The 13,095-nt window shown below is 45.5% G+C and overlaps 1 protein-coding gene and 1 long non-coding RNA gene across 3 annotated transcripts; one reads left to right on the top strand and one right to left on the bottom strand.

Moving 5' to 3' along the window:
• The first annotated feature begins 570 nt into the window (after window positions 1–570).
• On the top strand, window positions 571–1,290 carry LOC123406043. The gene is made up of 2 exons (XR_006612000.1): window positions 571–753; window positions 826–1,290. It is a non-coding gene; the product is annotated as an uncharacterized LOC123406043 (long non-coding RNA).
• Window positions 1,291–4,887: 3,597 nt separating this feature from the next.
• On the bottom strand, window positions 4,888–9,148 carry LOC123401759. Of its 2 annotated transcripts, XR_006611180.1 has the most exons (8): window positions 8,723–9,148; window positions 7,963–8,115; window positions 7,800–7,863; window positions 7,632–7,715; window positions 7,406–7,527; window positions 6,988–7,061; window positions 5,183–6,465; window positions 4,888–5,104 (listed from the first exon to the last, which is right to left on the bottom strand). XR_006611180.1 is itself a non-coding variant. In XM_045095612.1 (7 exons), the coding sequence occupies exons 1-7, from the start codon at window positions 9,067–9,069 to the stop codon at window positions 5,249–5,251; spliced, it is 2,061 nt and encodes a 686-aa protein (XP_044951547.1). In that variant the 5' UTR covers window positions 9,070–9,148; the 3' UTR covers window positions 4,888–5,248. The 2 variants fall into 2 exon arrangements, 1 of the variants encoding a protein (XP_044951547.1); XM_045095612.1 differs by having other exon boundaries at window positions 4,888–6,465.
• Window positions 9,149–13,095: the final 3,947 nt, after the last annotated feature.

Below are 13,095 nucleotides of genomic sequence, written 5' to 3'. Positions count from 1 at the left end.
AGGAGGCAGCGAAAGATCAAGGATTGGCATAAGCATCATAAGAACTATGTCATCATGTTCGAGCAAAGTGTGCATACAGCTATGAGTACGCAAGGAACCCAGCACCGCGAGCATTGTCTGCTTGCGTTCAACAACTACGTAAGATGGTTTCAGGAGAGTACTCGTGTCGAGATTTGTCCGTCGGCTTACGAGGAGGACATATTGGAAGAACCCACTGAGTACGATGCACTTGCCCATGGCGAATACAACAGGCTAATTCGCGAAGGGTACCAAACTTCCTTCGCCCCTGTCCTGAACTTTGTGGTAAGTGTGCTCACCTATGTTAAGTATGAACGTTAGTACACATATTCACTTGCCTTACATGTCATTTTCTTGTGATCATAGCGCAAAGAGGTCAAGAAACAAGTTGATGAGTCCGTAGCTATTCTAGACAAGACACTTGGAGGAAAAAAGGAAGAATCTGCACTTCGACTTTTCATAAAGGTGTTGTGTCATTATTAAGATTTTGCCGACGAATGAAACATACGATACCTTATATATGTCATTTATATTTGAATCTAACAGGAACAGGGCAAGAAGTTGCGGCGCCTATCCAACATTTTAGGTTGCCGTGATCCTGAATATGTTTCACCTTCGAGATCTAGTTCATCCCAAAGAAATACCCTAGACGATTCAACTTCTTCGGGAGCTCGTATGGACGATGGTGACATTACCTCGACAGCTCATTTAGAGGATGATGTTGACACTCCAGAGGTATGACATAGCCATCATACATTGTGCACTTTCAACCTTCATATGTATGACGATATTGTTTTCGCATCATAGGTTGCGGACGAAATGACGTTGAAGACTTTCCAACGCTCCGCTTACATGTTGAAGCCTAGGAAGGAATTTAGGCGGTACTCACCGGATGATATGCACACAAAGGAAAGAACCCGGTCGCCGGGGGCTCTCGTTTGTCAAGGATGAGAAGCATGGACGATGAGGATGACGATGACGATGACGATGAGTTGGATGAACCGGAGCCATTTGTAGTTGTGAGAAGAAAGAAGCTAGCTTCTAAGAGGGGACGAGGCCCCAAGATGTGAACCGGAGCCATTTGAAGTTGTGAATCATTTGCACTTGTGGGTGTTGCACTTGTGTTGTGAACCACTTGCTTACCGCGGGTGTTGTGAACCATTTGCTGTTAATGCTATGAATTGTGGGTGTTGCACTTCTAAAAGGGTTTAATGCTATGAATTGTGAACCATTTGCTTACGATGATTTATATGCTGTCAATTGCTGTCAAAATATATGTTGTCAATTGCTGTCAAAATGTTGTGAAAGTATATGCTGTAAATTTCTGTCAAAATGCAGATGCGAGTAGGTTTTCACATGTGTGACGCCCAAGGCTTAGGCGCCACACATGTGCAACGCCCAAGGTTTAGGCGCCACACATGTGCAGCGCCCAAGTCTTAGGCTCGACCACATGAACCATGCCCGGGTTAGTGGTGGCAATAGCTCCCAACAAACTAGGTAGTCGGTTGTATGCTTGCTCACAATCACCATACAACATCTTGAATGCGGCTTGCTTTGCTTTCCATGCCTTATCATATTTCACCTCGTACTGAAAGAGGGCTTTCACAAGGTCCTGTACACTTTTGTGCTCATTGTAGGAAGAGAGGAGATGGAGTTGGAAAACCTATAAGCGATGAACTCGGAGGTGAGTTGTCTATGGCTTTGCGACGAAAGGTCACCATCAACCCTCTTGCCTCGACACGTGTGAGGCATATAACTGACAATGTTCCATCATGGTCCTCCTTTCCATGGTCTTGCACGGACAATCCAAGGACACCCTCTATCCTCACATGCAACCGTGTAACGCAGCTTCATGTTTGAATGAACAACTTTGTGTGGCCTATAATGCGTAACAGAATATTCATCCAACCACATCTTCAGTTCAAGGAATGTTTGGAACTTTGACCCCGGCAAAATAATATTCTTCCCATGTTTGTCCCGGTGAGAAGGTGGCCTAACTCCAAACAATATGCCTTCGCCTCCGTCAACCACGGCTTCATCCGCAAGGCTAAGATCCTCGAACAATGGTGTCCGGTGATCCCGCTTTAATACCTTCGTGAAAGCTTCAACCTCCTTTGCCGTGAACCCTTCCTCATCAACTTCTTCATCGGGACCCTCATCGCCAGACTCAGATGCATAGCCACGTAAGTACGGAATAGAATGGTCCATTGTCTCTTGCAAATTATATTTGTCCAAATCACCAAGGTTGTTGTCATGAAGAACAATACCATCATTCTCATCATCATCGTGCTCATCATTAGCCTCTAGCAATGGTTCATGTTGGATACAAGATTGTTGTGCTGAAAGAGGTTCAATGTTGGACTCTTCATTGATGCGTGGGGGACTAGCTTCAACAATCGGAGAGGCAACCCGGTTCAAATCCAACTGCAAGGTAGGAACATTTGTTTCGATGGCAAATAACTCTAGAGCCTTCTCTAGTGATTCGGCCACCGTATCCTTGTATGCAAGCCAACGTTGCTCGGAGTTGACACACATGGTCTTCCAACGAATGTGCATTCCGAATCCCACATTATGCCTACCATCAAACTCAACTACATCACTAGGGTCCATCCAATTCAAATCCTTTCGGACTTGTTCCAACAATTCAGCATAACTAGGACAGAAAAACACCATGTCAAGCTCACCCGGGTCCGGATTAATATTGCCTTTTAAAAAGGCATCCTTGTCCACGTGATGAACATAAACACATGTTCTTCCCATCCCTAAACAACACAACATACAATATTTTTTATAAGCAATCATACAACTACAATATCTACTTACTAAAAATAAACCCTATTCCTAACTTCCAAACATCCATAACACTAACCCTAACCCTAACCCTATCCTACCCCTAACACAACCAAACATCCATAACCCTAACCCTAACCCTAAAACAACCATAATGCAAACATCCAAACAACCCTAATCCTAACCCCATCACACCCCTTATCCTAACATACAAACAAATACAACAATATCATATACATCCCACATTTCATGAAAAACTAGGGTTTCCTCAAATTTGAACAAAATGACCACAAGAGATTTTTGTTTGGATGAGAATGAGGGGATAGGTGGGGATTACCTTAGTGGAGGGATTGAACAACCAATGCCCGGTCCAAACCTTCAGATTTGGTGATTTGGAGAGGGATTTGAAGAAGGGCCGATATGAACACAGTGTGGGAGAGGGGGATGGGGAGGGGAATGAGGAGGGGGGGTGGGGGAGGGGGCTGGCCCGTGGCTGTATAAGTGGAAGTGTGGCGCCTAAGCCTTCGGCGCCACACTTTACACTGTGCGACGCCTGAGGCTTAGGCGTCACACTGCCTGGGGGATGGGCCCTCTCTGCCAGGTGGTCGGGGCGTGTGGCGCCGACGATTTAGGCGTCACACAGTGTAGTGTGGTGCCTAGGTGTCGGGCGCCACACGAAAGGGTCAGACAAGTGAAATATTTTGCGTTAGGGTTCACTTCGTGAGTTCTTTCGCCCGAGGGGTCATTTTTATCAATTTTGCCGTCTTTGACATTGGCGAGGGTAGGCCTGGCGCAGTGGTGAAGTACTCCCCACTTGTGCCAAGAGATCCTGGGTTCGAACCAGCCTCTCCGCATTGCACTATAACAGGGGTAAGACTAGGTTCCTATAACCCCTCCCTAAATGTGTGGGAGCTTCTATGCACTGGGTTTGTCCCTGTCTTCGACATTGGTCTGGGCTCGTCTTGTGGTTTTTTTGGGGTGCTCTATGTGAAGGGTGGAAATGCAAAACTAGTACAGTAACTTTTTGCAAGACAACTAACTATGTTCCCGATGAAGCACACCTATGTCATGGCGGAGCATAATTGAAGCAAACCGGAAAGGAATGCTCTCACATTTCATGTATCCAACGTGGAGCGCACCGATGATCAGCCTCGTTGTGCTATAGCCACTTGTCGTGTGTGGAAGCCACGCGGGTAGACCAAGTCCTATGCCATTGGATAGTGATTTCGGCATGGGAAACGTTTCGGCACGGTGTGCTAGCCGAATGCTTTGGCAGGTCCCGCGCATGTCGTGCGATCCCGCGCGTGGACCCTCCCTTCCTTTTATGCTGCGAAGCGTCATTTTTTGTGACAATTGTTTTTTTTTTTTGCTACTATCGACATGATTTTTGCTGCAAACGTTGATGATTGTTGCTACATTTTGTCCACTAAAAAAGTTGCATCCAAGTTTAATTGTAAACCGAGTTTGTCAGATTTTTTGCTATAATCGTGTTATTTTTTGCTACAACCGGTATCATTTTTTGCTGCAATCGTTCACTAAAAAAATTGTATACACGTTCGTCAGAGTTGCAAACCGAGTTCACTGGATTGTTTTGCTACAAACCCACATTTTGCTTTGCTACCATGCATCATCAGTGTTTTTTTTTGCTATGACCATGTTGATATTTTTTGCTACAACCATATTTTTACTACATCCATATTAAAATTTACTGCATTGTAGCCGAAATTTGCTGCATCAACAATTTTTTATTATATGAACAGATCTAACGATGCAGCCCGCGTGCAGCCGATGGATCGGGCTGCCGGCCGAAAGATTCGGCCGGCGCAGAGCGCTGCCCTTTCGGCATCCATCCGATGGATAGACGTTCGCTTGGTGCATGAGCCCCACGTGAGATTAGCTATTCCTGTTTCTTCCTCTTTTTACTTTTTTACATTCAAGTCCCTCTTTATTCATTGGTCATAATGGTTAGAGGCAATCCTCGTTTTACTGACCACTGTTTCGGGGTTCTTTCTAAAAAATAAGACCAATGAAAAGACATGCAAATACTTTTGCGTATTCACGGAGAAAAGAGAGTAGCAATGACCAGTAAAACCGCACGCACAAGGATATATACGCGCATGTTTCAATGTTGCAGTGCAGCTAACTTACATGCTTCAGTTCACCATGCCCAAGCCAGTGTCTCAGAAAATATTACAGGAAGAGAGTCATTCATAGCGCCACGCGCCATCTCACTGGATGTTTCCCCGTTCAGGCCAGACCGTCAGAGCCCTATGCCTCCACAGAAAATCAGCTGTGCCTGCTTGACGATGCTAAGATTAAGCACTGGTTCGATGTTGAAACTACAGTGATAAGCTACTACTAGTCTACTACCTACCTATAGTAAGCACCGACCGGCAAGTTAATCCAGAGTAAGCAGAGTACAGGGTGATGGAACAGGAGTTCAGTCATCATCATCGTCGTCATCAGAAATGTCTATCAGTATCACCTGACCAGCGGCGATGGAGCATGGAGCTGGTGGTGGCTGTGACTGATCTGCAGGGGTCTGAGTCATCACCTGACCGACAAGAACGTCCATGGATGGAGCTGGTGGCTGGGACTGACCTCCAACTCCAGGGGCTTGAGTCACCAACTGACCGACAAGAACGTCCATGGATGGAGCTGGTCGCTGGGACTGACCTCCAGCTCCAGGGGCTTGAGTCACCACCTGATCGACAAGAACGTCAATGGATGGAGCTGGTGGCCGGGACTGGCCTGCAGGGGTTTCAGCCATCACCTCGACATCGACAGCAATGACCTCCAAGTCTGGAGATGGTGGCTTGGTTTGTCCAGACGAGGCCAACTCATCCGGTCTGACCTTGATGGAGCTTGAACGTGCTCTCTGAACCAAGCGTTCCCTCTGCCTTTTCCTCCGCAACGTTCTTTTGTTTACGAACGGCTCGGCCGATCCACTCGAACACTCCGATTCGTAGAAGTTCTGCCACAGGCTGAAACAAACGTACTCTTTTCTCTCAGCAGAGCCCCCAGCCTTGCTTCCCGCCGCTCGCCTCTCCGGCGCGGCACGGCTCGACTGCTTCGGTTCACTCCGAGTGCGAGGGACGGCGGGCTGAGCGGCTGTTTTCGGGCAGTCTTCAGGCTGCTGATGCTGCCTCCGTGCCTTCGCCGAGGAGCCGGATTTGGTCGGCTGCTTGAGCGTGCTTCCCGTGGCAGCAGCCCGGGAAATGTGTTTCTCCAATGCGACCAGGTCTTGCACCAGCTTCAGTTTCTTCTGAGATGCACAGGGCCGCACACCGGATCTCTGAGGGTCCTTCCCGGAGGTGTCGCTTCTCGGCGGGTTTGCGTTGCTGCAACTCCCTGGAGAAAAGAACCCGCGCTCCTCCGACGTACCAGATGTTTTCTTCCGTTTCAGTCCTCTGGTCCGAGGGGCAGCAGAGAGGACAATCGCCTTCCGAGAGGCATCTGCCTTCTTTGGGGAGCTGCTGCCCAGTGATTTTGTTGCATCGCCGCGACTCCCGGTAAGCAATTGCTCGCGCTTCGCCCATGCGATGAGCTCTTGCTTCGTCGTCAACCTTCTCGGAGGGGCAGCAGACAAAACAATTGCTTTCTGAAGGTCTTCAGGCATATTACTGTTGCTTGCCTTCTTCGAGGAGCTGCTACCTCCTGCATTTGGTGGACAATGTTTCACACGGATGCTGGAAGTACCAAGGTTCACATAATGAAATGATTAAACAAAATAATCACTACAGCAACACGTTCACATGACCCACCAAGTGTACAGCTGATCTATTTTTTGTTAGATATCATGGTTTCAGTTTCAGTGCCACTCAAACACCTTGTTTTTTTTAAAAATTAATTGTATAGCATAAACAAAAGAATCTATAATAGATAAACACCTACAACATCAGCCAAGAATTTTATAATACATGGTAGCTATCTTGATTCTTGAGTGTAACAGGCTGCAGAAGAAAAAACAAAATGTGGACACAGACAGTTGCATGCTGACAATTTAAGATACAAGATTGTAAGAATGACCGTAAACCGTAAATTTCAGGTGAATTGTGTAGTGGTAAAACTGAAGCACGATAGCCAAATTTGACCTCTATACTCGTTATGGTTAGTTTAGAGCCCATAACCAACGGCGTATTAGATACTACTACTTGGTTCTGACATAGTGACATGTACCTTTTAGAGCCATCTTTTGTGGTGTCACTGGTGGTTTGGTCAGCACATATGTACCACCACAATCCATCTTGTGGCTGTAGAAAATAGCATCAGTCAATACAGCTTTGAAGTTTATCCAAACACATACACCTTCGAAGTTCACCATGCAAACATTAGTCGAAAGTAGATATTATCTAGAAACAGAAGTCTCTGAGAGTATTAAAAATAACAAACAAATGGCACATGCATCTAGTTACGAGTTTGAGACGTCATTCTGCATCTAACAGATTCAGAGGCAAATTTCAAAAAGTAACGAACCACCCAGAGTTCAAGCCTTCAGTGGTATATCTTGTCGAGTTTGTGCGAGGAAAACAATTAAGAGTGTGACGTACAATCAAGAATGTGAGTTATTTGTCAGGGTAAATTTGTGCAGTCTTACTTGTGCCAGTGGCAAAGCATGTTGCCACAGGTTGGATGTTGGCTAACATTCTCGATACAGCAGGAATCAGATGGATGTTTCAGCTTCTTGGCCCTCACAAGTGTATGGCCACACGATTCACACTGAAATTTCAAACATTGAACATGCCAGTAGGAGGTAAACCAGACTGAGATTTAACAACAAAAAAGAAAACACTAAAAAGAGAACTGTGGAAAGTAGGTAGTACCTTCCACAAAAAACCCTGTATGTTGCAGGATTTCTCCTGACTGAAATCATGAGTAGTTGTGATACAGTAGCCACCTGTCGGTCTCTGCAGGTTAGGGTGGCGCAAGCAAAAGCCAGGATCATCAGTGGTCTGTAATGGTTACGAACATATCTGCCAGAGAATACTAACCGCGTGATCCTCGCAGGGGCAAGTGTTGATAGCATCCATCCAATCACGAAAAACAGGGCCATGGCTGCATTAATGCAGAGAAAATAAGCAGCAGGCAGGCAGGCTATGAGAAGGCTAAAATTTGGAGCACACAATCTTACTTAAATGGATACAAGTATTTTACCCGAGGCTCGTCAGACCATGCTTTAGAAATATGATTGCGTGAATCATCAGATGCAGCAGGGCGTTCTTCGTATCAGCATTCGTGCGATACTGCAGCGCTGGCTTGTAGAGTGTTATTCTGTGCAGGTCTCCAAAGGAACAGGATCCGAAACACCTGCTTATGTGCAACCGAATCAGTGCTTACTATTTTATTTTATTTTCATGTAAACTAAGTACTCCCAACGTAAAGAAATATAAAAGCGTCTAGACCACTAATTTAGCAATTAAATTAGTGATCTAAACGCTTTTATATTTATTTCTTTGCAGAGGGAGTACAATTTAATAATTGAGAAAATAGCAACTAACACGTGTTTTATAGGCCAGGATCAATCAACATACAGTAAGAAAATGCTCAGCAAGCAGTCAATGGGGGAAAATGCTGTATTTGAAAAGAAGAAAAAACATCAGGATTCGAAGTCATTGCACCATCGGACAAAAGATTCGACTTGGACCGGAACGAAAATCAAAATCTGCCATGTCGATCGAACCGTCAAATGCTAAATAATTACCAAACTTCTTTTGAGGCGATTCGGAAGAATCTACGGCAGCACGATCCTATGCAGGGATCATTCCTGAGAGACGCTAAAATAAATCCAGCGAGCAAGCCATCTCCTGACGGGGGCTCCAGCAAAATCCTGGCGCCCACCCCAACCCCCAGCCCACGAAAAAAGAAAAAAAGAAAAAAAAAATCAAAGGGACGGGAGTGGAAGGGGCGTACGTACGTGATCGCCTTGGTGCGCGGGGAGACCCACTCGACGGAGAAGGCGGCGTCGGCGAGCGCGCAGCGGAAGTAGAGCTCGTCGTAGTGCCGGAACAGGTCCCACAAGCCCGGGTCCTCGTCGCCGGCGCCCGGATCCATGGCCTCCCCTGCCTCAGGCGAGCGGCGGCAGCTTCGCGGGCAAGGATGAAGCAGCAGCAGCAGGAGCCGCCCCTCCCTCCGTCCTCCGTCCTCAGGCGAGCGGCGGCAGCGGCAAGAAGAACCGGTGAGGGGGAGTCTGGCCGGGGTTCTTAAAAAAAAAAAGTTGGTTGGGGCTCTTGATCCTGGAGGAGGCCGCCGCTGCCGGTGCATGCAAGCAGAACCGGCGAGCGACGGAGGCCAGAGGGTAGAGTGGGATGACCGGAGGAGGAGGCGCGTGCGACAGTGTGCGTCGTGGGGGGGGGGGGGGGGGGGTGTCAGTGACGATGACCGCTGACGGGTGGGCCCCCGTGGAGACGCTGGTTCCGCTTCCGCGTGGGTGCTGTGCGTGTGGACGGCTGGGATGCTGCGACGCTTGGATTGGGCGCGACCCGAGCCGCCGGATGGAGAGGTCACGCGCGGGCTTGACGGACTCGCCCTGGCTCTGGCTCTGGGGCATGTGGGTGCGTGGGGTGGGCCCCGCGCCTGGCAGGAGATGAAACGGGGCAAAGGCGCTTCCAGAAAGGACTGGAAGCGCATACCGGAACTGTGCAACTTCTTTTTTTTTTACCGTGCCCGTCTTGTTCGGCTTTTTACTGTTTCTGCCGCGTTACCGTCCAAGGAAGCGCTCTTGTTTCTACAGCGCTCACGTTTGGATTTAAGGAGTTTTACTGGGTTTTCGTAGCGAGCAAAAGCACTGTTTCTACCCCCGCGATTCCACAGGAAACTGAAAAGAGAGAAGGGGGCACATAGTGTACAGTGCGCGGGGGTGCAGATGAGGCGCAAAGTTGATAGAGATTTAACCATAGTTTAGAGCAAGTATAATAGGCTATAAGTAGTACCACGTCATCGAAAATCACTGCTGGAGGAGAGAGAGTGAAGGAAAAAGAAGGGAGCGGGGGCTCCGGTTGTCGCCGACTACAACGCAAGAAACAAGAAAAACAGCAACATGCACCGGTGTGAGCAGTCGTTCATTTTCCTGTAACCAATCAAGAGTGTATTCTTGCCTTCCTTTACATGCAAACATTAAATAGTACTAGCTAGTTTACAGCCAAGCTATTGTACTAGTAGACTTTTATAAGGGCTGTATGTAACATGGCATTGACATATAGCCAGCAGCAGGCTTTGTTATTAACCATGCTCTTACAAAAATTTAGGGATCTGATTTTTTTTTATAATCCGGGTCCATGACGGTAGGCTATAACAGCCTACCACCAAAGATCCTGGCGGTAGGGGTGCATGCCCTATTGTATTTTTTTTAAGTATCAGATACAATGTGTGTTCGCATCTACTATCGGGCACCTTAACGGTAGAGTTGTACAGGTTATAGAAAGCCTATTTGACAAGGTTCCGTCGCGCTGATGTGGATAAGTTTCTTACCGTCAGGAACCGTGGCAGTAGGTTGCTATACCCTACCGCTATAGACCCCGACGGTAGAAAAATGATCAGATCCTAATTTTTTTACAAATCAAGATCAGATCTCGATCAACTATTACAAAAGGGTCAAAACATGAAATTTTGCAGCCTCTCGTCGGAGCTCGAAGTCGGCCAACAGCCATTCTTGTGTTTAACCACCGAGAACGAAGCAAAACCATAAGCTAATTTCTAGTTGCTCGTAAATGTAATGGGTCAACAGAGCGTTTGTTTTACACGCGCCACTGCTAAGTAACAACAACGATTGTTTCTGTCCAGCGTCACTACTATGTATTTGTAATTTTTTAATTTATACACCGTTATACAATTTTTTATATGGCGGCAACGAAGAGGTAGCGAATGAAACACTAATTAGATTGAATTGGATAGTTCCAATTGACCAAGTTGGATTGGTAGGACGATATGATGTTCGGATGACACAAAAATGTTGAATGATAGGCACACTTGTATGACGTCTCAACATCATATCGTCCTACTAATTCAACTTGGTTAATTGGATCCATCAATTATAATCTAATCCATCTTTTTCCACTTAGTGATATAACAACTCATCATATTATCATAACTCATCATAACTCATCCTCATAGTCATATACGAACTCATCATCTAGCATATCACAAGTTAACCAACACTAACTAATTGCTATCATAATAATTAAATAACTCATCATCATTCTACAACATGATGGGTACTAGCTAGAACCTACTACTCTTTTCTTGGTAAAATAGTATAAAAAGATAAACTTCTCCATATCCCCTATGAAGAATACAAATCAACCTATCTCCAACCCGTGGCCTGCGTAAATCCTTATTGTCTTTGCCAAGTGGTTGCATGTATGCTTTTATTTCTTTGCTCCATCCTTCAATTTTCAGGGTTCCATCCCTTCGATACATCGAGTATGAACTTGGGAAACTTACCGGCAAAATTGATCGTAAGCTAACAATATCCAAACAACCTTTCATAAGCATCATGTTAGGCACAATCTCGGATGGGAGTTTTTGTTGAAGAACATAATAATAACATAGTTTGGAATCTAGTTTTGCTTAAGAAGAATATATGCAAAAGATGGGCTAGTGACATAATAGTAAAAAATATTTTACAATGATATCTGAAGTGATGTTAACATGGTTCAACTCATGCATTAGTGACACGTATCTAGTGTAATTGTCGCCAATTAGGTAATTGGTCCTAAAATGCTCAACATCATTAATAAATGAGATCGGATATTTTTTTTCCGACCAAGTTAGCTCGAAGCCTTCAGTGTAGTAGGTCTGGACTACTATCATGTGTGTATTTTTTGGAGATAAGAAATAAGTTGATAATTAAAAACAAACAAGTTTAGTCGGGATGAGAACCAGATATTATTCAATAAGTAATATAAATTACTTAAAATATTCGTTGACAAACTCACATGGAGGTAGAACTGGAATCAAGTGACCCACATACAACCGAATTTCGATAATATTTTTACGATCATCGTTATGACCAAGATCAAAGGTTATTTGCATGTCCTCCTCAAACCCTTAGGCCTTGCATAACGCTCTCCAACTGGAACAACCCAAATATGTGTGATCTACTACAGTTTTTAGCTTAACATTAGAAGTGAAAAGTTTCTTCCTTAGGTGACCTCTCCCGGTCTCCGCACTCTCCATATCTTTGAAATGGAACTTGTCCAAGACATGTAGTCTTGCATGGTAGTGAATGCACTAGTCGAATTATAAAAAAATTACAGGTTAGTTAAAGCAAAAAGGACATGTCATGCTTTACTACAAAAAAATACATGTCGTCGTTACATACGGTAATAATTTGGAAGCCTCTTTTAGCGTGACGGTGGAGGACGTACCATTGTTTAGGTGAGGATAACAGTCGCATATATCCCTGTCCTCGGTGCAGTAATCGCACTCAGGGATCCTATCGTCGTTAAACATTTCCTCTGTTCATGCTTCAAATATTAAAAATCGACGGTGGAGGACGTACCATTGTCTAGGTGAGGATAACAGTCGCATATATCCGTGTCCTCGGTGCAGTAATCGCACTCAGGGACCCTATCGTCGTTAAACATTTCCTCTGTTCGTGCTTCAAATTTAAAAATCAACGACAATTATACCAAGAAATCAACACACATATCACTATTCAGCATGGGATGAATTTTGGTATGTCGAGGCTTCCTTGAAAAAACTCTTATATCTCATGATGTATATGGTGCGTACTCCATCACACTCATATGATGGTGTATATGGTGGACACTCCCTCACACTAATATTATGACCGTCGGTGCTAGTCGCGCCTCCGTTCGTCCCCGCGTGCATTACCAAAATGTCTAGCACACAGGGAAGAAGGAGGAAGCGACCCACATGACAACAATTGGGATTCTTTCTCTCTAATATTTTGATCGTCGGTGATGGTCGCTTCCCCTACCTCTCTCGCGAAGGTATATGTCGTGAAAAGAAGAGGAGGAAGTGAGCCCCACGACAACAGTCGGGATTGCTCCTCTTTGATATTTCGATCATCGGTGATGGTCTCTTCCACTACTTCTCTGACACATTATACCAAGGTATATGTCGGGAGAAGAAGAGGAGGAAGCAACCCCCACAACAACAGTCGGGATTCCTCCTTCAAGAACAAACAAAAAGTCACACAAGGAGCTATGACAGACTCGAAGTCAACCCTAAGCATTAGTCAATTAACATGGCCTATGTTTTGCGGGAATGTCGTTTAATTCCTATTCAGAATAATTACTGGCACTTGATATTTCCTACTTTATA

This window comes from Hordeum vulgare, chromosome 6H, assembly GCF_904849725.1.
Source record: "Hordeum vulgare subsp. vulgare chromosome 6H, MorexV3_pseudomolecules_assembly, whole genome shotgun sequence".
NCBI classification, from domain to species: domain Eukaryota; kingdom Viridiplantae; phylum Streptophyta; class Magnoliopsida; order Poales; family Poaceae; genus Hordeum; species Hordeum vulgare.
The sequence above is the reverse complement of the archived record's forward strand: the minus strand, read 5'-3'. Positions and strand labels throughout refer to the sequence as shown.